The sequence below is a fragment of the Fusarium tjaetaba genome, assembly GCF_013396195.1.
Source record: "Fusarium tjaetaba strain NRRL 66243 chromosome Unknown NRRL66243_c0000070, whole genome shotgun sequence".
Classification (NCBI taxonomy): Eukaryota; Fungi; Ascomycota; class Sordariomycetes; order Hypocreales; family Nectriaceae; genus Fusarium; species Fusarium tjaetaba.
In genome coordinates, this window is record NW_023501266.1 from 178,142 (window position 1) to 201,786 (window position 23,645).

The 23,645-nt window shown below is 48.7% G+C and overlaps 11 protein-coding genes across 11 annotated transcripts; 8 read left to right on the forward strand and 3 right to left on the reverse strand.

The window, feature by feature from the left end:
• Positions 1–606: 606 nt before the first annotated feature.
• FTJAE_3758 (Zn-dependent hydrolase) lies at positions 607–1,449 on the forward strand (the record flags this gene model as incomplete). The annotated part of the gene is made up of 1 exon (XM_037350090.1): positions 607–1,449. One exon carries the CDS (start codon positions 607–609, stop codon positions 1,447–1,449), a length of 843 nt encoding a protein of 280 aa, XP_037209172.1.
• A 253-nt stretch (positions 1,450–1,702) lies between these two features.
• FTJAE_3759 (NAD-dependent aldehyde dehydrogenase) lies at positions 1,703–5,252 on the reverse strand (the record flags this gene model as incomplete). Its single annotated transcript, XM_037350091.1, has 5 exons — positions 1,703–2,169; positions 2,309–3,079; positions 3,820–4,216; positions 4,270–4,780; positions 4,837–5,252. 5 exons carry the CDS (start codon positions 5,250–5,252, stop codon positions 1,703–1,705), a joined length of 2,562 nt encoding a protein of 853 aa, XP_037209173.1.
• A 334-nt stretch (positions 5,253–5,586) lies between these two features.
• On the forward strand, positions 5,587–6,039 carry FTJAE_3760 (L-PSP endoribonuclease family; the record flags this gene model as incomplete). The annotated part of the gene is made up of 1 exon (XM_037350093.1): positions 5,587–6,039. One exon carries the CDS (start codon positions 5,587–5,589, stop codon positions 6,037–6,039), a length of 453 nt encoding a protein of 150 aa, XP_037209174.1.
• A 592-nt stretch (positions 6,040–6,631) lies between these two features.
• Positions 6,632–7,697, forward strand: FTJAE_3761 (nuclease S1 precursor; the record flags this gene model as incomplete). The annotated part of the gene is made up of 2 exons (XM_037350094.1): positions 6,632–6,756; positions 6,809–7,697. The coding sequence occupies 2 exons, from the start codon at positions 6,632–6,634 to the stop codon at positions 7,695–7,697; spliced, it is 1,014 nt and encodes a 337-aa protein (XP_037209175.1).
• Positions 7,698–7,774: 77 nt separating this feature from the next.
• FTJAE_3762 (endoribonuclease L-PSP) lies at positions 7,775–8,226 on the reverse strand (the record flags this gene model as incomplete). The annotated part of the gene is made up of 2 exons (XM_037350095.1): positions 7,775–7,855; positions 7,915–8,226. The coding sequence occupies 2 exons, from the start codon at positions 8,224–8,226 to the stop codon at positions 7,775–7,777; spliced, it is 393 nt and encodes a 130-aa protein (XP_037209176.1).
• A 671-nt stretch (positions 8,227–8,897) lies between these two features.
• Positions 8,898–10,151, forward strand: FTJAE_3763 (transaminase type I; the record flags this gene model as incomplete). Its single annotated transcript, XM_037350096.1, has 2 exons — positions 8,898–9,374; positions 9,429–10,151. 2 exons carry the CDS (start codon positions 8,898–8,900, stop codon positions 10,149–10,151), a joined length of 1,200 nt encoding a protein of 399 aa, XP_037209177.1.
• Positions 10,152–10,455: 304 nt separating this feature from the next.
• On the forward strand, positions 10,456–14,130 carry FTJAE_3764 (C6 zink-finger PRO1A; the record flags this gene model as incomplete). The annotated part of the gene is made up of 6 exons (XM_037350097.1): positions 10,456–10,568; positions 10,771–11,617; positions 12,188–12,955; positions 13,012–13,476; positions 13,539–13,926; positions 14,018–14,130. 6 exons carry the CDS (start codon positions 10,456–10,458, stop codon positions 14,128–14,130), a joined length of 2,694 nt encoding a protein of 897 aa, XP_037209178.1.
• Positions 14,131–14,474: 344 nt separating this feature from the next.
• Positions 14,475–15,599, forward strand: FTJAE_3765 (HTH-type transcriptional regulator yisV; the record flags this gene model as incomplete). Its single annotated transcript, XM_037350098.1, has 1 exon — positions 14,475–15,599. One exon carries the CDS (start codon positions 14,475–14,477, stop codon positions 15,597–15,599), a length of 1,125 nt encoding a protein of 374 aa, XP_037209179.1.
• A 408-nt stretch (positions 15,600–16,007) lies between these two features.
• On the forward strand, positions 16,008–17,670 carry FTJAE_3766 (pisatin demethylase; the record flags this gene model as incomplete). Its single annotated transcript, XM_037350099.1, has 4 exons — positions 16,008–16,838; positions 16,897–17,130; positions 17,177–17,497; positions 17,545–17,670. 4 exons carry the CDS (start codon positions 16,008–16,010, stop codon positions 17,668–17,670), a joined length of 1,512 nt encoding a protein of 503 aa, XP_037209180.1.
• Positions 17,671–17,816: 146 nt separating this feature from the next.
• On the reverse strand, positions 17,817–21,232 carry FTJAE_3767 (transcriptional activator Mut3p; the record flags this gene model as incomplete). The annotated part of the gene is made up of 7 exons (XM_037350100.1): positions 17,817–17,981; positions 18,077–18,300; positions 18,477–19,648; positions 19,697–19,759; positions 20,195–20,791; positions 20,849–21,066; positions 21,128–21,232. The coding sequence occupies 7 exons, from the start codon at positions 21,230–21,232 to the stop codon at positions 17,817–17,819; spliced, it is 2,544 nt and encodes an 847-aa protein (XP_037209181.1).
• Positions 21,233–23,127: 1,895 nt separating this feature from the next.
• On the forward strand, positions 23,128–23,601 carry FTJAE_3768 (uncharacterized protein; the record flags this gene model as incomplete). Its single annotated transcript, XM_037350101.1, has 2 exons — positions 23,128–23,176; positions 23,231–23,601. 2 exons carry the CDS (start codon positions 23,128–23,130, stop codon positions 23,599–23,601), a joined length of 420 nt encoding a protein of 139 aa, XP_037209182.1.
• Between the last annotated feature and the right edge of the window lie 44 nt (positions 23,602–23,645).

Below are 23,645 nucleotides of genomic sequence, written 5' to 3' on the forward strand. Positions count from 1 at the left end.
TTCCGTATCTATGTCATCATGTGTGATCAACGTAATAGACTTACTTGGCACGCAATAATGTACTTTTCTAGCGTTTGGATGCCTGGAAAGAAAAACCAGAGTTAGGCTCTAGGCTGGCAGAGGCAGCCATGTCGTGACTGCCGGTGTTCCGCCATCTGGGCCATAATAGCGATAAAACAGTGCGGCATCGTCAACCGAGCTAGAGTATTGAGGCATTTTAGGTGCATACTAGGTAAAACAAAGACTGACAATTACAGGGGATACGTAATGAACACTATTTGAACTTTGAAAGCAGGTAAGAAGTCATGATATAGAATTATAAGATTATTTTAGTGATGGGATATCTAAACTGTCTGATTGATATCTTGCTTTACTTACTCAAACACTAAAGTTGTGGGCTGCCGAAGTCCATGCCATGCAAGCTGTCCACTTGGTCCCAAAGGGGTTTTCGGAGTTCGGACCTGATTACTATATCATATATCGTTTGTGATAAAGTCAATTACTCAGCGGTATGCACATAGACATTCGACCGGTCGCTTATAAATATCCCTTCAATAAGGGGCCATTTCAGTCTCTGGAGTACCGCGTAAATTATCCCGCTTCAAAATGGTTTTACAATACAGTGTCTTTTTCAGCAAACGAGAGTCGGCCACTCGCTCAGGGCCCGCCGGTCACGACCACCTCAGATGGGTGCCCACCTCTTCAACGCTGATATACGGCGACAAAGATGCTATTTTAGTGGACGCCCAGTTGACTTCTCAAGCGTCGAATGAACTCCTGGATTGGGTCCTCAAGAGCGGCAAGAACATCACTCATATCTATGTTACACATGCTCACGGCGACCATTTCTTTGGCGCCGCCCCCATTCTGGAACGGTTTCCCAGTGCTGTCATGGTCGCAATACCGGAAGTTGTGACCAGGATGAAACTAGAGACTGCGCCAGCGCGTCTCACCGGGCTCTGGGAAAAGCTGTTTCCGGGCCAGATTCCGCCGACCTTACGTGTTGCTGAACCTCTTGAGCGAGACTACCTTGAACTAGAAGGCGAGAGGCTGGAGGTTGTCAGGACGGGTCACACAGATACTGATGACACGACTACTCTCTGGGTTCCCTCTATCAAACTTGCCGTGACTGGCGATGCGGTGTACGCAAATACTCACCCATATTTGGGAGAGTCCGGAACGGCTGCCAAGCGAAAGGAGTGGATCAAGGGTCTGGATACTATTACTGCACTTGAGCCCAGTCACGTCGTGGGTGGACACAGTGACCCAAGTCGCTCATTTGGGCCTGAAGCGATCAAGGATACTAAGAAATATTTGGAGGTCTTTGAGAGAGTAACTGCCGAGACCAAGACAGCCGAAGAGCTTTATGCCCGCATGCTGGAGTTCTACCCTAATCGACTGAATCCTGGGTCTCTATGGGCAGGTGTTATCTTAGTTCATAGCTTATAAATTAACCTAACATAATACATAAATCCCATTGTAACTACAGACATAAGAATAAAAGATCTTCTCATGATCTTAGCTTGTCCATACCCTGAACCAAATCCCCCACCAGATAGAGACTAATGGTCTTGTAAAATAATAAAAGCCCTGCTAAGTAATTGCTATAACGAAGTCATTATCCACATAGCTATACCATAGTATATTATAAAAGCAACATTAACCAGACAATCTGCTACATCGCTTGAATCTTATATATACATTAATTAGCCAAACCGGCACCAGCTCGGTTTAATAAGTCTCTCAAGCTATCTTCATATGCATTCTGGAATCTTTCATCCAACTTCAAAAAGTCGATGGCATTCCCCGCTAAAATCATTGCACGTTGTTTCATTGAAAGAAAATCAGACAATGATCCATCAGATGTCAACATCTTGCCGGCTTCAGGGACTTCGCCAAGAGGGAAAGGATAGTCGCTTCCCATGAGAATGCGATCCACTCTTATCTTCTTGCAGAGATATGCTAGGAGATCCGGGTCATGGACTAGGCTGTCTATCCAGAGATTGTCACCCGAGCTAAGGTGGTCTGAGGGACTTCGGCCTCCAGCTCTGGAAGCGACCAAGTCTGGCCTGCAATTGTATCCGTGTTCGATTCTTCCCATAAGAGTTGGGAATGCTCCTCCTGCGTGAGCGAAGCAGAAACGCAATCGGGGGTATCGCAGCAGGAGACCTGAGGATGTCAAGGCCAGCATTGATAAGGCTGTCTCACATGGCCTAATGGTAGCTCAGTTAGCATCTCGATTGAAACACACGGCTACGGGAAGGGGCAATCAAATACATTCCGATCAGCCATGAAGACCAATACTGACCCCAACGATGTTCATTCTCTTTGAGCAGAGAGTAGCCCAGCGGATGGACAAAGACTGGCATATCTAACTCTTGGCAGGCAGCCCAAAAAGGGTCCAACCTAGGGTCGTCAAGGTTCATTTCACCAATTGTCGTTCCGATCTCAACGCCCTTTAGTCCGAGGTCGTATTTTGCTCTCTTCAGCTCCTCAACAGATGCTTTCACGTCTTGAAGGGGAACCGTCGCAAGGCCAACAAATCGAGTCGGGTATTCTGTGCACACCTGTGACAGGTGATCATTCAGTGCCCGGGCCAGTTGGGCGACCATTTTGCCTGGCTTGTCGTAGAAAAACAGGATCGGAACTGTGCTCAACACCTGGACGTGGACACCAGACTGGTCCATGTCCCTTAGGCGGACTTTCGGGTCGAAACAGTTGTCTTGGACGGTTCTGAAATGTTTGCAATCGACGTATATATCAACTGATTCTCCATCCACTGGCGACGGCTTCAGTTCGATCCATGATTTTGATTGAGTTCCATTTTCTTCAGGATCAGATAGCCGTGGTAAGGTCCGTGGCATGACATGTGTATGTAGATCGATGCGATAGAATTTATTGTCGGTCATCCCAGATGAGTGCCTGCCTCCAGGTTTGATGCCATTACTGCACCCTTTGCACTGGGTCGTCATTGTCAGCGTGTCAACTGCCATTGTATGGAGATGTGAAAATGTTCTTGAAGTCGTAACCAAGTCTGGTGCGCCGTCCCGATATGGCTTCTGGGCGTGGAAATTGGCATCTTTGATATGTTATATCATTTCGGAAAGGCTTAGGTTGTGATTGCGTGGCTAAGCTCGATCAATATCCGACGGGCGGCCCGCGCATGCAAGAGTGGAGATGGGACGAACCACCAACTAACTATCTGCCGGTTTATTTACGATAGGCATGATGTGGCCTGCTACGACGTCGACGTGGGGTATGGCCAATTATCCTTGTGAGATTCCTTCGGTAGATGTGTTTCTACAGGTGGTCATAAAGGTCTGAGAGGAAGAACCATCCATGCCGACCATTTAGAGTTTGTCCATATCCGATCACCCTAACAAAGCGGGCCGATTGCCGAAGCCATATAACCTATACTATAGGAAGTCCCGATAGAATGAAAATGCTATTCCATTTTGTATCTGGAGAGCGAGGGAAGTTTGGGTAAGCGAGGTTGTGGAGTTAGTTATTCTAAGGTTGAATTTCACAGCAAAGTATTCAAGTTCCATAATCGTGGACTCACCATCTACGAAGGATGTGTCACCATCTCGTTTAGTGACATGCCGGGTCTCAAATAATGCATTCACTGTGAAGTGCTCTACATTGGTAGATGCAGAGTCCTCACAACAGTAAAAACATCTCGACTATAGTTCCCTCCCTCTCGCCCCGTGCCCGAATTCTTCATCCCACCAAAAGGTGTACTCAGCTCCCTGACCAACCAACAGTTCACCCAAACAAGGCCCGCGTCAAGTTGCTCGCCAACCCGTCTCATCCGCGCACCATCCTTTGTCAAGAGAACGGCAGCAAGTCCATATGCACTATCATTCGCCAGCTGGACACACTCTTCTTCGGTTTCAAACCTGGTGACGGTAACGACGGGGCCGAATATTTCGTCTTGCATGATTCGTGACGATGCGCTGACGTCGGTTAAGATCACTGGCTCTACCCAGTAGCCGTTGCTGGGCTCGAGGGGCGGCACAGATCCTGTCATGAAAGTGGCATTCTCCTCTTTTGCCAACGCGAGATATGATACGATCTTGTTATAATGCTGTAATGAGGCCACGGCACCCATGCGGTCGCCACATTTGTAATTTGCCTCGACGTAAGCTTTGATTGAAGCGACGAATGAATCGTAGATACTGGACTGTACGTAGATTCGAGAACCGCATAAGCAGATCTAATGAAGTCAGTGTCAAGAATCCCAGTCGGATATGTATCTGCAGGTCTTACCTCTCCCTGGTTCTCAAACGCCGCTGTTGCTGCTGTTTGGACTGCTTTGTCGAGATCCACGTCATCAAACACCAAAGTTGGGTTCTTGCCACCCAACTCGAGGGAAATATGCTTGTAGATCTGATCCGCCGTATCTCTGCGGATCTTGATTCCCGTCGCTGTACTTCCAGTGAAAGAGACGCCCTTGACAAGCGGGCTCTGCACAAGTCGAGAACCTGTAGTAGCTCCGTCGCCAAAGACTATGTTGATAACACCAGGTGGAATCTCTGCAAGCCGAAATATCTCGCAGAGCAGGAATGCAGACATGGATGTGAACTCTGAAGGTTTGGCGACTGCTGTGCAACCAAAGGCAAGACACGGTGCGATCTTCCAGGTCAGCAGGTACAAGGGCATATTCCAAGGAGAGATGAGCGCAAACACGCCAGTTGGTGAGCGGTGCTCGTAGGTGAGAGCGACGCCATCGATCATCCTGACGGCGTTCTCTTGGTGCAGAATGAAAGTTGAGAAATATCTAAAGAATGGTCAGGTCAATGAGATCTCTTTATTTAAATTTCCGTAGCTACTTACCTGAAGTTTGTCGCAGCCCGATCTACTTCAACTCTCGCCCGGGCCAGAGTTTTGCCCTGATCTATGCTCTCCCAAACAGCAAGCAGCTCCTTTTTCTCTTCTATCAAACACGCCACGCGCTCAAGCAGCTTGGACCTGAAGACTGCTGTGGTTTTAGACCATGTTCTGAACGCGTCAGTAGCAGCCTGCAGCGCATGGTCAACCTGAGCGATGCTACTGATCGGAACCTTGGCAAAGGATTTGCCGGTCTTGGGATTTATAGAATCAACGTAATTCGCTGCCGAAGAGGTATCGAATTCATTGGAGACATAGTTTTGGAGAGAAAGTTTCGTTGACGCATTTTCTGAAGTGATGAAGCGTTCGGCGGACTCCAGTGTATGGAGTCCCCAGACAGTTTTGATAGGAGAGTCTGGCATTTGGGCTGTGGTTGGCTCTATTCGGTGCTGACCGGCTAGGTATATGGGTAAAAAGATGTAGCAGTGTATTTAATTGAAGATCCAAAATTATCACATTGAAGACGGTGACAACCGGTAACGGCGCCGATTCGGAACTAATGACTGTCGCTTTCTTGGTCACGGAAGCTGGTGGCGGCCCGAATCCCGGCTCGTCCACAAAGTGTCGGCAAGCGGGTAGCCACCACTTAACTAACCCAACGATGGGCAATCTTAACTTCCGCTCACAGTGAATATCAACGATTGAATCTCCTTGATAGAGTTGAATTTTTAGTATCTACAAACAGAGGCATTCGAAATGGCGTCCCAAAACGGCGAACCATTCTTTCTCCCAGCCGAAAGAGCTCAATCGCTCGCCAACTATCCCCACGCCCGGATAATGCCTCAATCAGCCAAAACCATTTTCGTCTCTGGCACATCATCACGTCGCGGCGATAACACAGTCGTCGGCTGCACCACAGACGCCGATGGAACTCATCACCTTGACATTTCCCTACAGACAGAAGCGGTGCTGCAAAACATCGGAGCCATTATTGACGGCGCAACAAACGGCGCATGTGGACTGCAGAATGTGGTCAACGCTACTGTTTTCTTGACCGACATGAGAGATTACGCGGGGATGAACAAGGAGTGGAATAAAGTATGGCCGGACAAGAGAAAGGCGCCTGCGAGGACGTGTATACAGGTTGCGGCTTTGCCGAATGAGAGGTTGAACGTGGAGATTCAGTGCACTGTTTTGTGGGCGGAATAGATGTTGATTCCTCACATGGGATTGGGCACTATGAACTTGGCTTCTGAGAACGACATCCAATGGCTATGCGATAATGAAAAGAGATCTGCAACTATCCTTGTCATCTTATGCCGATTAGCCGGCTATTGGTTGTCAAGATTGTAGATAACTATCAAAAGATAAGATAAAGACCCTTTCATATTGCACTGAACCTACGGAGTACGGAGCACTCCGCACTATAGTTTAGAGATGAATTAATCTTGTTCGGGCAGGTGAATAATGTCACTCAACTTGTGATCTTCGAATCAAATACCGACCTACTCAACTAGGTGTATCAGATCTTCCAGTCATTTACCTATCAATGGGTTATCTGCACAACGTGCCGGCAATTATGTGCCGAGCAGTAGCGACTTGCAGCACTTGCCAAAGGACCTTTGTCCAGCACATCAGACTGAAGCCGGCTATAAGACTAGATTGGGCCAATTGAGCGCATGTATCGGTCGCCCAACTAAGCAAGATTGCCGACTATGCAATTGAGGATTATGTATATAGTATGTGTCAAAGTCTTTCAAAGATACACTAATCAGCAATTCGAATCTATTCTAGCCTAGCCATGATGCTTAAATCTCTTCTTTTGGTTTCTGGGGCTATCCGTGCTGTTCATGGTTGGGGTGTTCTGGGCCATGCTACGGTTGCCTACATCGCTCAGCACTTTCTCGACGATGACGTTGCTTCCTGGTAAGCTCATAATTCATCGCTATCAGTCTTACATGTACTGATATAAAGATAGGGCACAGGGTGTTCTAGGCGATACCTCAGACTCATACCTCGCCAACATCGCCTCGTGGGCTGATACCTACCGCACAACCGCAGCTGGCAAATGGTCAGCCCCTCTACACTTTATCGATGCAGAGGACAGTCCACCAACAAACTGCAACGTGGACTATGATCGTGACTGCGGCAGTTCTGGATGCTCCATCTCCGCTGTTGCCAACTACACTCAACGTGTAGGAGATAGCCGTCTGACAAAAGCAAACAAGGCTGAGGCTCTCAAGTTCCTTGTCCACTTTTTGGGCGACATTACTCAGCCGCTGCATGATGAGGCCTACGAGGTGGGCGGGAACGATATCAAGGTTACCTTCAATGGGTACTCTGGTGATAATCTGCATTCAGACTGGGACACGTATATGCCAGAGAAGCTGATTGGTGGCCATGCCCTGACCGATGCGCAGTCTTGGGCAAACACGCTCATCTCTGATATTGTGTCTGGCTCTTACAAGTCTCAAGCTGCTTCTTGGATTGCGGACAGCGACGTTACTGACCCGATCACATCAGCTACGGCATGGGCCTCGGATGCTAATGCTTACGTCTGCACTGTTGTAATGCCCAATGGTGCTGCAGCCCTGCAGACAGGCGATCTCTACCCGACATATTACAACTCTGTGATCCCTACCATTGAACTGCAGATTGCCAAGGGCGGTTATCGATTGGCTCATTGGCTGAACAGCATTTACTCTGCCAAGATTGCTACTCGTTCTGTGCACAAGCTGAATGCACGAAAGCCACTGCCTGACTTGATGGGGCGAGATCTGCTTCCTGCGTCACGACCTTTGAGTCGGGCTAAGTTGGCGAGGGAGGCAATGAGCGGAAGCTGCTGTGGTTCAGGACATTCTCATTAGAATTCACCTATATGGGAGGATCACAATTGACTTAGGGAATTAGGTCATGTTTGATGTTTCTAGTAGGAGTTACACTACTATAACTGATAGCTAGCTACAACCTCAATCTCAACATCAGTGTTCAAAGGCAGCTGATGTACAGCAACACAAGTCCGGCACTGTAGTTGTGAACGTTAGTCAAAGAATAGATCTAAATGGTATATTGAATGCTACTCACAGGTTTCGGCTCAGTAGGAAAGAACTCATCCCACGCGACATTAAAGGCACCGAAATCCTTCATGTCAGCCAAGAAGACATTGGCCTTGACTACGCGGTCTAGACTACTGCCAGCAGCTTCGAGCACGACTTTGAGGTTCTTGAGTGCCATGCGGGCTCGGTCCGTGACGGTACCGGGAACTAGATCTTCGGTTGCGGGATCAATGCCGATGGAGCCGCTGCAGTAGACCATGCCATTATATTTGACAGCTTGGGAGAACTGAGGTAGAGGCGCACAGGCGTCAGCGGTGTAGACTGCTTCAAACTTGGACATGATGAAGGGCGGGAGGACAGAGTGAAATGGAAGGTGTGGGAATGAGAATTTCAATGTGAATAAAGGAATCGTCAAACTCGGAGTTCTGTCTAGTTAAGACTTACAGAATCCCACGCCGTATTGAGATTATATACTGTGGTACCTCCACTTCTAACTCTTGAACGGAATACATGTCCTATTGTAGTATTTTACGCGGTAGATATTGCAAACTTAAGCTGTAACCAGTCACTTCTTCCTTGACTGGCTCCACTACCCTGGAGTGGAGAGATTTTTGCAAGGCAAGAAACTCCAAGTTGAAAAAGCTGGAGTCGTAGATGGGGCTAGTCTAAGCCAAAGAAAGCAAAGTAAGCGGCGCTACCTGTCTTTGGTATCGTCAACGTGGGTCTTCAGATCATCCCGGCAGATGCCGAGGATGCGAGTGGGCCTGGAACGACGCCGTCGGCTAATGCAACGCAATTGTTGACCAATGGACAAGCCGTCGAACATCTAGGCTTCGCTCGATCTTGACATTCATCACATCAAGGGCGTAGGCCACTTATGCGAATTGATATCTAGTCTAGCGGAAGGACCAGATATTTAAACATCCCTTCTGGAGCCTTCAACTTGAGCACCAAACCAAGCTAACACACGCACACCAGAACATACATACACTTGCCATCTAAGCATTCATCATGGTTCACATCACGCCCTTCGCCGTGGAGCAATGGATGGACGCCTATGAAACCACCCCAGGCGTCCTCAACGTTGCCGAAACATGCGCTGCCTCCGTGTCCATCGACGATCTAGTCGCCATGTCCAGCAGCCCCGCCAAGAACCCCATCGACACGAGCATCAAGCTCACGTACGGGGCGATCCCAGGATCTCAGACTCTTCGCGAGCGCATCGCTGCCCACTGCAGCACTGATGACGTGAAGCTTGCGCCAGAGGATGTCATCGTCACTCAGGGCGCTATAGGGGCGAACTTCTTGGCCTTGTATACGCTGATAGGTCCTGGTGACCATGTCATCTGTGTTTATCCGACGTATCAGCAGCTCTACGATACTCCTCGTAGTCTTGGTGCCGAAGTGACTCTGTGGAAGTTGAAGAAAGAGAATGGCTTTGTGCCTGATGTCGATGAGCTAGCTGGTTTGATCAAGCCAAATACCAAGGTACGCATTACTGCCCTCTATAATTCTGTACAGCCTTAGGTACTGACAGTTTAGATGATCATTATCAACAACCCCAACAACCCGACTGGCGCACCTATTCCAAACAGTGTTATCGACCGTATCGCCAAGATTGCAGAGGATCATGGTATCATCCTCTTCTCTGACGAGGTATACCGACCGCTCTTCCACGGTGGTGCCTCTGGCGGCGATCACACTGAAGTGCCCAAGCCAGTAACGACACTAGGTTACCAAAAGACCATTGCAACAGGATCAATGTCCAAGGGCTACGCGCTAGCAGGCATCCGCGTCGGATGGATCGCCAGCCGAGATCGCTCCATCATCTCTGCCATCATGCTCGCCCGCGACTACACCACCATCAGCGTCTCCCAGATCGACGATCAGATCGCCAGGTTCGCCCTGTCCCCTGAGGTCAAGCCCGCCTTGGTGAAGCGGAATATCACACTCGCCAGGACAAACGCTGCCATCCTCAAGGACTTCATGGACCGGTACAAGTCTGTTTGTTCGTGGGTGGAGCCCAAGGCCGGCACTACAGCGTTCATCCGCTTCAATGACAAGAATGGGGACTCTGTGGATGATGTCAAGCTTTGCCTTGATTTGTTGGAGAAGGCTAAGCTCCTCTTTGTGGCGGGATCTCGCTGCTTCGGAGGTGATGCGGACTTCAAGGGTTATGTTCGTATGGGCTATGTCTGTGAGACGGAGGTGTTGGTTGATGGTTTGAAGGAGCTTGGAGCTTATATTGATAAAGTCTTGCTGTAAAGTTACCGTTATATGCGGTTTTGCTAAGGCTTCCCAAATGTAACATAATGATGTACGCGAGTTACTCAGGCGAGTATTACAGCTAGATATTCTGTTAGGCACTTGTTAGCTGAGAGAAATCGTTACGTAAACTTAAATCCCTAGCAAGGTACGCGTGAGTGGAACTCCGTAGTTCCTATAAGTATAGAGAAGCCCGCTGCTTAAATCAGAAACCTGGGAAATCCTTTATATTCACAGCCTACCTTACCACGTTCAACGATACTTACCCTTATTCTCAATGACATCTCCTCGGCAAAGCCACAAAATGGAGGAGCTGGGAATTTCCAAGGCAGCGTCAAAGGTCCTCAACTGGCGAAGACCCTGCAAGCTCGAGATAGAACTTGCCGACCATTACGTCGCCAAGATCTACTCCTCTGGGTCCGTTGTACAAGGCCATTTAGCTCTTTCACCTGCTGCTGATATTTGCGTTTCCCGCATCACTGTCTCACTTGATGGGGTTACGACGATTCGACACCGTCGGTCAAAAGCTAACAACTACGACTATACATCGCTTTCTAAAGATAGACTTGATTTCGCCAGACATTCTCAAGTTGGTCGGAACAACACTCACGAAAGGTAGCTCGTACAAAATACCCTTTGAATTCACGTTACCCCATCAATTGGACTCAACGGCGTGCACGCACGATACCGTATCAACGACTGCCACAGATAAGCACTTATTGCCTCCTCCAACAGTAGGAAAAGACTGGGATCGAGGCGACATGAGTCCTGGGGTCGTCGAGGTTGAATATGGAATCAATGCCTGCGTCACATCGACCCCATCTCTGAATACGGCTCACAGTCAAGACTCTACGACCAAGAGAACAATACGGTTCATTCCAAGACTAAGCGAGAGTCCGCCTCTACACGTGTCGCTGACGAACCCGCGATACAAGCTGCGAGACACGAAATCTCTTCGTAGCAACCCGCTCAAGCGTCCGTTTGGGACCATCAGTGCTGCAGCGATGCAACCTGATCCACTTCATCTTGGGGCGTATGGCATCGTGATTAAACCTACGTTCATTGATGTCGCATTGACATTCAATCCCGAAGTTCAAGGGATCACGCCTCCGAAACTGGACAGCACATCTCTTTCTCTCCAATCTTACACATGGCATCAAGCCGATCCATACCGAGCATTCCCTGACCAGGATGAAAAGCCCAGCCTCCAGCTCCCATTCACCGCGACAATTGCATTGGCCGTCGATTGTCCGCAAATATCCTGGGCACGACATGACAATCTCAGGCTAGAAGACAAGAATACGGGGAACTCGTCTGCGGAGTTTTACAGCTCTACGCTGCAGGTACCACTGTCTGTGTCGATCGGTAACAAGACGATTTTGCCCACATTTCATTCATGCCTTATCTCTAGGACTTATGATGTGCGCTTGCGGCTTGGGTTCAAGAAGGGGGATTTGACAATTGTGGTACCTCTCCAAATTATAGCTGATCCTTGAATTAGAATGATTAAAAAAATTGTATTTAGTGGAACTACTGCAGTATTAACTAACTAGTAAACAATGTCATTTTGTCACATATATTGAGGTCGAGTTTGTTGTGATTATGTGAGGTTACATCCTATCCCTGGATACGGCCTGCCGTGGCCCACTGCATCCGAGGTAAGTAAGGTCTTGAGAAAATCCCGGGCTAGATAGCATCAAAGGCTTCCATCCGCAAGGTCAAATCGTGCTTGCAATTCTGTTGACTGATGGATTCTAGACTTGGCTGTGGCCCCAAGCCATCCACTTAAACTGGACACGCTAGGCTTGATATTACTTCCTGGGAGGGCAAGTCGAAGCGCCTCCGAGTCTTAAAACCGGAACATGATGTGATTTGTCTGTTAGAAAAGTGGTGGGGGTAGCATGACCTCCAAAAGCTCCACAAACTCCGAGTTGCCCCAAGTACATCGTTTTCTTCCTCCTCCACCATCAATTATGAGATCATTTCCCAGCGGATGCTGGACGTGTAAGCTCAGACATCGGAAATGCGACCTCCAGATCCCTGCTTGTAGGGAATGCACTGACCGACGCATTCCGTGCCACAGCTACGGCCCCAAGCCTACGTGGATGGACGGGTCAGATGCCGAGCACCAAGAGCTTGAGCGAATCAAAAGAGGTGTCAAACAGCACCTCAAGAAGCTTCGGAGGGGTCAGCGGAACCAGACCATTGGGAGAGACGCGGCGGTCGGATCTCTGCCAGAGGGACGGACCCGGGGCCAAACACTACCGGTTCCAGCTGTGATCGAACCTTCAAGTCCGTCGCTAACAGAGCGAGTTTTACATCATGGCCATGATAGCTTTGAGTCCCCAGACGCCCTTGTCGACGCTCGGAGTAGCCTCTCACTCATTCGAAGCTCAATTCAGCACTCAGAGTCCGCACATCCAGTCTCTCCATCACAGGATTACACTCCCCCTTGTATCTTGCAACCCAGATTGGCATCTCTCATAATGTACTATCTCGACCATGTGTTTGTCTGGCAGTTCCCTTACTACCAGTTCCAGTCCCGCTTGGGTAACAGAGGCTGGCTTCTCGTATTTCTCTACAACGGTGGCTCGCTGTCGCATGCTGCGCTTGCACTCTCCACCTTGCATCGAGATGCATCCCAAAAGAGGTGCTGTTACAACCAGCAAGCATTTGAGTTCCACTCGATGGCCTTGAGAGAGTTGCGTAAGCTGTCGCAACCCACCGAGACCGAGACGCTACTTAATGATCAGGCTAAACTTGCTGAGTTTATAGCGGCGAGTTTGACACTGATAAGCTTCGAGGTACGTTATTAAATCAGTTTTGTCTTATTGTACTAACTTCTTCTCCTGCCTGTCAGGTGTTCAATGGAGCTGAGTACGATTGGGTTCCGCATCTCGACGCCGTCACGGCTGTCGTCGCTATGCAATCGCCAGACGTCCTACTCCAGACTTCATCGTCATCCGAGAATGCTTTGCCTTCTCCAATCACTTCTTTAGGCGGTGGTGATACTCCGTTGCAAGCTGATTTCAGTTTTCTCATCGCTGAAGCATTGTGGCATGACATCCTGGCTTGTGCAACGACAGGGCGTGTCCCACGGATACCTTATCGACAATGGCTAGAGGGGCCAGATCTCGCAATGGAGGACTTGATGGGCTGTTACAACTGGGTCATGATGGCTATTGGAGATTTGGCTCATCTTCAAGCATGGAAGAAGGACATGAAGCAGAAAGGGGCTTTAAGCGTGCCGGAATTAGTGAGAAGGGGCCAAAGAATAGAGAAGAGACTACAAGACGGCATCGCGGAACTGAAGCAAAGTACAAATGTGAGTTCTGGAAGCATTATCAAGCTCTACTAAAACATAGCTGACAACTTAAATATGAATAGGGAGGAAATAGTAACCGTGGTAATATTTTACCGGCTCCATATGTCTCACACATTTTCGCCCTTGCATCGCTAGTCTTGTCAAGTACAATAGTCTCCGGGCCCTGGGCATCTCTTCCCGAAGTCAAGGATGCTATTACAGAGTCGGTCATTGTCCTGAAGGACTGGCCCCAAGCCGTTCCTCTCCGGGGCCTGGTCTGGCCACTCTACATCATTGGCTGCATGGCCGGGCCCAGTCTACATTGCTTTTTCGAGTCAGTTCTATGTAGAATCCGGGAAGAGAGTGGAGGGTTTGGAAACAGCGGTACTGTCATCACGCTACTAAAGAGCCGTTGGGGGGCACTGCTAGAACGTAATGGCGATGGGCTGGGATTGGTGTTTCAGACAGGAGGTAATGTGTTACTTACGTAGGACTTCTCCTGATAACTGGGACCCTTCAATGCTTAATTCGGGCTGGGCATCTGTTTTATAACAGTGAGTAGTAACGTGCCATGATACACACCAGATTGAGCATCTGCTTGACGAGAGCTTTGGTGCTAAGATGTGCTTTGCTGAATCTGGACAGGACGCATTGATCAAGGTCCATCTGTTCTGAAAAGGAAACTGAGGGCTGAATACGCCCCACGGGACCAGGTTCATGGGAGATAACGTGCACCGGATACAGTCGGCTCAAGGGCAGCCATCCTGGGAAGGCAGGTCGAAGCGCCAGTAACTGGAGAAAGCTGGACAACACTTACTGACTCAAAGTCATGAGATGTCTTGTTGTTGTTACACTACACATTTGATCGCTCTACATAAACTCTTATATCTACAACACCATCAGACCTCTTCCTCAAATCCTTTGCCATCTTCTCCAACCACTAAGCACTTCACGCATCCTGTTACCCAACTTTTCAACACGAATCATCTACCCTCCAACGCCTCGTGGCCAATACAAAAATGAAGTTTGAGCGCATGCCCATTGAGATTGAGTCGCCCGAGGAGTATGGCTACGATAAAATCAAGTACAATCTCTCCGAAAGCTCTGTTACCGACCAGTCACTGGAGTCACTGGACATCAAGATCCCGAATCTTACCCTTCTCTACAATGAACACCGCGGCGAGACTAAGCTGCGAAAGTTGATCGCTGATGACGCTGGAGTGGGTGCCGATGACATTCTCATCACCTCTGGAGCTGCTGGGGCGCTGTTCATCATCACGACCTCTCAGTTGGGCAGCACCCCTGACTCTGAGCGTAACCATCTTGTCGTGGTTCGTCCCAACTACGCCACTAATCTGGAGACTCCCAAGGCTGTTGGTTGCGAGATTTCATACATTGATGTTACGTTTGAGAGTGGCTTCCAGCCTGACATTGATCAAATCGAGGCTGCTATCAAGCCCAACACTCGGCTTGTCTCGGTGACATGCCCTCATAATCCTACCGGCTCCACGCTGTCTCGAGAGGCACTCGACAGGCTTGTGGCTATTACAAAGAAGAAGGGCGTTTTGTTGCTTGTCGATGAGACTTATCGAGATATCGCATTTGCCGAAAAGCTGCCAGTCGCTGCGTCTTTGGGCGATCATGTTCTTAGCGTTTGCTCGCTGTCAAAGTCCTTCGGCATGCCTGGAGTCCGCATCGGCTGGCTCATCACTACCAACAAGACACTTCAGGAAACCTTCTTAGCTGCAAAGGAACAAATCAGCATCAGCGGTAGCGTCATCAACGAGTGGATTGCAATCGATGTCCTATCCCGACGAGAGAAGATCTTGAGCGACATAACGAATGAGATGAGGGTTCGACTTCAGATGGTCGAGTCTTGGATCGAAAGTGAGGAGCTGTTGGAATGGGTCAAGCCGACTGGCGGTGTTGTCTGCTTTCCCCGTATCAAGCAGGAACCCAAGGGAGGGTTTGCGGCGTTCTATGAGAGGCTTTTGAATAAGTATGCGACATATGTTGGACCTGGTCATTGGTTCGAGATGTCGGATGGCTTTTTCAGGCTTGGCTATGGATGGCCTACTCGGGAAGAGCTTGAAGGAGGTATGAAGGCCATCTCGGCAGCGCTGAGAGATGAGTATAACAGGTAATTCAGATATTCCGCTCACACTAAAAGTGGAAGTTAGACATTACGGCTGCCTTGATGATAGTTACTGGGTTTTGAGCTATCTCATAAACCTTCTAGACTCGATATGGAAGGCCTCACTCGGGAGGGGTAGATAGTGAAGCGAGTTGCAAGAAATATCTCAGCGCCGCAGTCGTGCATATGCAGATAAGCCAGAATAGTCACAGAGACCCATAATATTCTTAAGACACTCCAGTAATATATCGCCTCTACGATGAAGCCAAGCCAACACGCATAGAAAGCGGAATTATCAGAACTACCTGCTGAGGGGTTTAGACCATATCCGTCTCTGGGTATATAATTCCAGCCCTATCAATTATCCACGTTCATCCGATCTCTTCTGTTCTCCATCATACCATCAACAGCACTGAAAATGCTCCTTGAGCACTTGACTTCAAACCATTGGTATGCTGCCGCTCTGGCCATCATCGCTTGGTACATCCTCTCGTCCATTATAGTATGGTATCGCCTACGTCATATCCCAGGGCCTTTCTTAGCCAAGTTTTCATATGTATGGCTTGCCCGACTAGCACTGAGTGGCAAACAATATGAAGCTCATCTTGAGCTTAATAAGAAATACGGTCCGATAGTGAGAGTCGGTCCTTACGAGGTTTTCACAGACGATCTGGAGCTATTGCGCAAAATCAACGGTACCAAAAGCTCATATGCCAAAGGAGCATCATATAGCGGTTCCCGATTGAATCCATTCCACGAGTCACTATTCATGATGAGGGACCCAATAGCTCATGACAAGTTGAAAGCAAAGCTGATCTATGGTTATAGTGGAAAGGAGACAACGGGTCCAGAAGCCGCTATCGATGAGCAGATCATGAGCCTTATCCATCTCATACAGGATAAATACATATCGAAGCCTAAAGAGTTTCGTCCGCTCGTATGGTCAAGGACAGCGGGCCTCTTTACTTTGGACGTTATCTCTCGTCTTGCGCTAGGCCAGGAATTTGGCTGCTTAAGGAGAGATGAAGATATTCACTGTTTCTTCGACACGTTGAACGATTATCTACCTGTTATTGCATTGACAACAGACGTTCCATGGCTTCGGAACATAGCCTTCTCTCCACTGTTTCTCAGGCTATTTGGTCCGAGTATCAAAGACAAAAAAGGAATAGGGAAAATGATGGGCCTTACCAATAAGGTTGTTGAGGAGTTTTACCACGGTGATGGTCAGGTCAAGCGGGACATGCTTGTGAGTCTCATTTATCTGCCAATGGGGAGTTTGCGAGTTCCACTAACACTCCCTGTAGAGTTCATTCAAGAAGCACGGGTTGAGTAAAGACGAATGCGAGATTGAGGCAATTTTCATGTTTGTCGCAGGATCAGATACGACAGCATCTGTTATTAGAGCAGGCATGCTTTACATTCTTGCGACACCTCACGTCTATAGTCGCTTGAAGCGAGAAATCGCAAACGCTATCCGTGAAGGACGGGCTTCGAGACCAATCAGTAATGCAGAATCCCTTTCTCAACCATATATACAGGTCAGTAACATAGTATTAATCAAGGCGTAACTAAAGAAATGAACAGGCTGTTGTATACGAATGTCTTCGAATCCGCTCTGTTTCCACGAACATGAGCTTCAAAGAGGTTCCGGCTGGCGGCGAATCCTACAACGGAGCATTCCTCCCCGCCGGCACCAACATAGGAGTCAACTTCTCAGGACTTCTCGGCTCAGAATCCTTATTTGGCAAGGATGCTCATATCTTTCGACCGGAAAGGTTCACCGAGGTTGATGACAAGACGAGTGCTAAGATGAAGCGCGATGTTGAATTGACCTTTGGGCTTGGGAGGTGGAGTTGTCTGGGGAAGCCGATCGCTTTGATGGAGCTGAACAAGATTTTCTTTGAGGTATGTACTATTCTGATGTAGTTGCATAGACTCTAACGAAGCTCTAGCTCTTCCGACACTTCGACTTCCAGCTGGCTGAGCCACATCAGGCAATGCAGTTTGACTCGTATATGTTGTTTCGTGACAAGGGTTTGGTTCTTAGGGTTACTGAATCAGACCTGGAGGATCTGTGATCGATAAAGAAGATATTTATTCAGAGCCCCAGCAAGCAGTGAAATCGAGCTGAATCATGGGTCATATATGACAGGACGAAAAGTCAAGGAATATGGCTGAGTTGGACTGATGCCTGTCATATGGCTGGCATTAATGTTCTGCTTGTCTAGTGCTCTGTAGCGGCTTTACTGTAACCAAAGAAGTTGAAAGAGCTAGGTTTGAGTACATTGGGCACAAGCGGCGTGAATCCATCTTCCCTGGTCTCTGCTACTATGTCGTGGAACACTTCCATTGCCTTCTTGCCTAGAAGCGGCATGTTGGTAAGGAGGCCCTATGCGAGTAGCATGGGGTCTTGATGTCCTTGAAGGCGGATACGCAAGTCCTAAAAGGTCAGCAAGGTCGACTTGTCGCGTGATTCATACTGACTGTATACTGCCCCTGTAATGCCCCTGCGTCATCTTCACCGTCGTTCACCACGTCTGTTGGATTGCGTTGTGCAAACGATGCGATATCGTACAGCTTGGAGCAAAATTCGATGAGGCCACTCAGATTGCATCCTTCTCGGTGTTGGAAAGTCTGCAGAAAAGCAACGAATTGTCCAATCCATTCGACGTTCAGAGACACCTCTGAGTCTTCATGATCATGAAGTACTGTTGTCAAGAGTATTAGAATAGCGCAAATTGGGTAGCAGATCATTTGCCTAGGTCATCAGCATAGACAACACACGTTAGTTGGGCGCCTTACCATAGACAGGCAAATGGTTGTGAGGATAACCCTTGAAGCAAACAAATTGTAGCTCGGGCGCTTTGTGTGGGGGCAAGCGTACTCAGATGCAGGTTTGGATGTTCTCGTTCGATCGACGTGAGAGGGACATCATAGAGCTTCCCGATAGCCGCATAGATTTTCCAAGTAGAAGCGTAGTAGGCGAAGTGGAGTTGTATGATGCCAAGATTGTCCACTTGGATCAATCCTCTAGCCTGGACTTCTGTCGGCAGCCCTGTCCTCCATGATTCCAGATCTGTGTCTATTTCAGCAAGAGCCTGGATCATTTCATCACTACTCTTCGACAGTGATGAACCAGGACGACAACATCGGCTTATTCTCGACTGGATCTGTGCCAGCGTTGACATAGACCTTAGGAGATGTATGCTGGAACTATCATCTGTTATGAGACCCTGTGACGGAAGCTCGACACTCACTTCATCAGATGGGGCGGGGAGGTTAAGGTTCAGCGACGCATTGCATCGAAGCACGTATAAAGTCCAAAATGACCTCTTACGCCTTTCCTCGCCGATCAAGTCATTTGATCCATCAAGACCTTCCAAGCCCAAACCAATACAGTGGCCGGCATGCGCCGCCGCCGATAATAGCGCAGTTAATGCGCGGGAGTCAGCAGTCCCCCTCATAAACAAAGCCATAGCAATCATCGCTTGACACTCGTCGATGCCGCCACCGTTCATGACGATCTCTGGGAAAATAGCAAAGGCATTTTTAAAGTATGACCACGAAACAGGGAACATTTCTTTTATTGCTTTGTTGTCGGCCTTCCAATGAATGCCTGTGGCAATGAGAGCGTTGAGCGTTGCCCAGCGAGTAGGGTTCGCGTGACAATTTGATGGCCCGGCTGAGTACTGGTCATTGATGACCTTGAGAACATCGTCGGAGCTGAAGAGTGCCTGTGCTTCGTACACGTCTGCCAGGGAGTTGGATATAAAGTGTAAAATGTGCTCTTTTGGGGGGAGCGGGACGAATACTTTTCGCTCGAGGTTGATATTGTTTTTCTGAGCGTCGATTATCTTTCTGGTGACCTCTTCTGGCCATCTCGACGGTAGAGATTGAGTTTCATCGGTTGTTGACGTCCCATGGCCAGGCGTTACCTCATGAGGGTGTCCGGCATCTGTAGAAACCTGACTTGAATCATGACTGACTGTAGGGACGGCTTGCAGTGCGACTTCGACATTCTTTAGTCGTTGCTCAAGTGTTGTAATGTACTGCTTGCTATTCAAGATCAGCATCCCAGTCTTTCATGTATCAGTGAAGACGTACCTTTTGCCACGCCCTCTTCCTTTTCGCTCGCCATAATGACACGTCGTCTTGCGATTCAAGCATCTTTGACAGCTTGGTAATTTGCCGTCACATCGTACCTTGCTGCTTCTACACGGGACACAAGCCTATTGGTCTTAGGCGTGCAGGGTAAGACGTCAGATTGCGGGGGCTTACATTGCCAGTTCGTTTACTTGTTCCATCCCTGACAGCCGGTGTGTCTTGCATTTCCATTCCACCTCTTCTGTTCAAAGATACGAATGCCTTGCAGCGAGTATTATAGAGGTAAAAGTCAAGAGTTTCTTGCTTGACTCTGAAGTTGACGTTGCTCCTGAAATTGACCCACTTCGATTTGTCAATTGCAACCAGCGTCGGAATTAAAATACATCCGATCACACCAATCACAATCATGGACAAGGAATATTTGTTTCTCCACAAATTTCTTCCTGGTGACAAGCTCAACAAGGCCTCTATTGATCCTCAAACTACTGTTGGAACTACTGCCCCCAAGCTTCAAAGAGAAGGTCCTTGATCTTTCGCGCCTTGATTTCAGGGAATGACTCATTGAGCGTACGCTCAGGCTTAAGGTCAAACGCCCCCTCAATAAACATGCGGCCAAAAGCTGCAAAAAGGCCCTGCAGCATCGGCTTGGGGAAGAAGGGATACATGTACACGTGAGAAGGGAGTTCCGTGATCTTACCGGCCTTGAGGTCCTCAATCGAGTCGTGCTTGACGGTGAACTTGACACCCTTGGCCTCTTCAGCGTATTGCACGAATTGGTTCCACGAAACCTTGTCCCCAATGATGTAGGATTCCTTGTCCCACTTGGACGCCCCGACGAGTACTGCGACAAAGCGAGCGACGTCAAAAGTGTGGGTAAAAGTCACGAGCTCATTGCCAGACCCGGGAATGGCGGCGAAATTGTTCTCGATGTCGACTACCAGAGCGAGAGGGCTTTGGTAAGACTTGACCTTGGGGAGTACCCAGTAGTCAGAAAAGTAGCCGACGTACACAGTGGTATACTCGAGGCTCGAGGTTGCTTCCAAAGCAGCAATGACATTAAGCTTGGCCCGAGCGATGGGGAAGTAAGATGCGATCCTGTCCTCGCAGTTTAGTTTTGTTATGCTAAAGTCTTAGGAACACAACGTCACTGACTCTTCGTTGTTTTTAATACCCCAGATGCTAGGGATGTATCGCTTGGTAGATCCCGACTTCTCAGCTGCTTTGATCAAGCTCAGCTCAGCAGAGACGTCGTCCATAGAGTTGATGGTGGATATGACAGTCTCAATACTGTTGGCCTCAAGCGTGGCTGCAAGCTCATCGGTGTTGGCGTAGTCCACGCTGACAACCTTGGCTCCTTGTACATCTTTAGCCTAGATGATGTCTATGTGTTAGATGTTTTCCTGTCAAGCTTCGTAGTCCTATGTGATTTACCTCTCGAGCAAGGATCACTACGGTATGCTGGCCCTGTTCAACAATCGCTTCAACGATTGCGCGACCGAGCTTTCCGGCACCTCCGGCGACAGCGATGATAGCCATGGTTTTCGTGCTTTGGTCTTTTGCTTCTTCTTTAGATGAGGGTGTATGTCTGTCGTTCCGGATAGAGTCAATGAGAGAGATAGATGATGAAGGCAAGAAGTATTCCAGGTGGTCCTGGGACTATTTATATACCTACGTGGTATACATGCCAGGGAATCATTGGCAGTATAATACAGCCGTCCCTAGGATACAGATTAGTAAATGGCGCGCGGCTGTGTGGATAGCAGGCCCCTTGCTGAAGAAAAGGATGATAAATAAATGCCGGGCCGGAATTAAAATACTACCGAGACAACCGGGTCCCCGAAACTTCCAGGCAGAGAGCGAAGATGAGTTTTACCATGGCTTTCTTAGTGCCAATCACGTAGACTACGACTTATCAAGACCGCAAAGCTCAAAGGAAGAGCCGTAGCTAATCAACGCTGACGATAGCTAGGGTTTTTTACTTTGAGGGGGGCGACCGCCCCGACTTTGGGCACATGTCTCTCAGTTGTTCACAGCAGCTACACTGCCAAACAATATCGTAAGGATTCCCTACAAAAGTGGTGTCAAGACTACAAAGACATCATCCCGGTGACGATGCCCCAATCATGGTGCAGGACTACCGAAAGGGGAGTGATGGAGTAGACAAGTAAGCACGTCTGGTGCGGCCGACCAACGTAGATTCATCAAAGGCCTCTGCGCCATGGAATATGACGTGAAACTACTTGACGCGCTATTGCCATTGCCAGCTAGAAGGATCCCGCTAGTTCTGAGTGTGAAGCTTACATGAATACTCGGTGTGAGGTTGAAGCCAAGGAGAACCTAAAGCTCCGAGGGCTGTTGCCATGCATGTATGCCTTGGCTGCGAACTCAACGTGATCAGTAGTTAGTCTATCCATGCAGGTGACGGTTCGTGAACGGCACGAAATCCTCTCAGACCAACTCCTGGGACTGACGTGTATCGACATGCTCAGCCTCCACTGTCAATACTGCAATCCAAGTGAGTCATAGAGTGAGTGTATTTGAGAAGGTTTGAACCGTAACTGCACAATAGAAGACACTGCCAAATATCGAAGAATCGGTTCTGAGCAAATAATGATAGGTTTTGACTCCTGACCTTGCACTTAGACCAGTGTATGTGCCTCGCGGCCTCAGCATATGAGGTTTTATCATGTAACTGCATAGATTCTGGCCATGCTTTGCAGTACGGTCTTCGTTGGCGGTACGTTGCTACAGCGAGTCATGTGAGAGCCTCAATCAGCATTTCTGACTCATACGTAGTCGAGGTGCGTAATGTGAGGCATCAGCGTGGGGACAATCAACTCAAAATAAAAGCCCGAATACATTCTGACCAATGGGCCATGTGCAATGTATAGAATAACTCAACTCTCAATCTAATCAGCTCTGCCATCGTGCTGATAGATCTCCAATCAAAGGAGAGGCGTTAAATTCTTTTACGTCGTCTGCCACTTAGACTTTGTACTCGTGGGAAGAGGCAGCCCTGACTCCCTGGTATGTATGGTGGCTGTCTGACATTTTAACCTTTTCACGATTGAATAACTTCTGTAACTGAGGTAATTAGGGTGGCAATGAGCCCTCGGTCACGAGTACAGCTTGACGACGCGGCCTTTAAAAACCTCACTTGTCCCCAAGTCTCGACGAGTTTCATCTTCATCTTCTTTCCCATTCTGACAAGACTTTACATTTATTTCTCGACATCTGGTCTCAAGTACTATCAGAATACGACAACCATCATCATCACCTGCCTTTACATTTCTCAAAACCCGCACTACCTTTCTTCCCTGAATAATACAGCCACCAGTACCAGACTCTATTGTCATACTTTGACCCTTACTGTTTTCGACGCCACACCGTACAACAGCAACAGCAACTCCCTGACTTCTGATTCCTTCGAAATGGCTTCACTCACTTCCTCTCCCGCTCCTTGGACTATAACCCCCAGTCGTAAGTCCCAGCCCCCTGGTCCATCTATCATACCCTGAGTCTAACATAACACAGCAATGGATGATGTTCGTCCCAACTTTTTAATTCTCAAGCACAAGGTCGACACTGTCGGAGACAAGGACGGCCCTTTCGTGGCCTTGTTCATCAGGGGCTCAAAGTCCAGGGCTCGATGGGAGGGCTGGGTCGATGAGAAATTTGTTCACGAGCGAGATGAAGCAAAGCTCCTCGCCTACTGGCAGCGAGTTGGGGGACGAGATGCACAAGGCGTGAGGGACACCTGTCCCATGCGAATCCTGTATGCTCATGGTCGCAGAGAGAGTGAGCGGGGGACTGAATGCTTCGTCCAATACGTTGGATATCCAAATGACGAGGCCGTCAACCAGTGGGAGCCCGAGTCGAAGGTCCTGGAAGCTCAGTGGGATTGATGATTCAACCTTCACTCCGCCACAATGTGCAACCTCAGACGGTG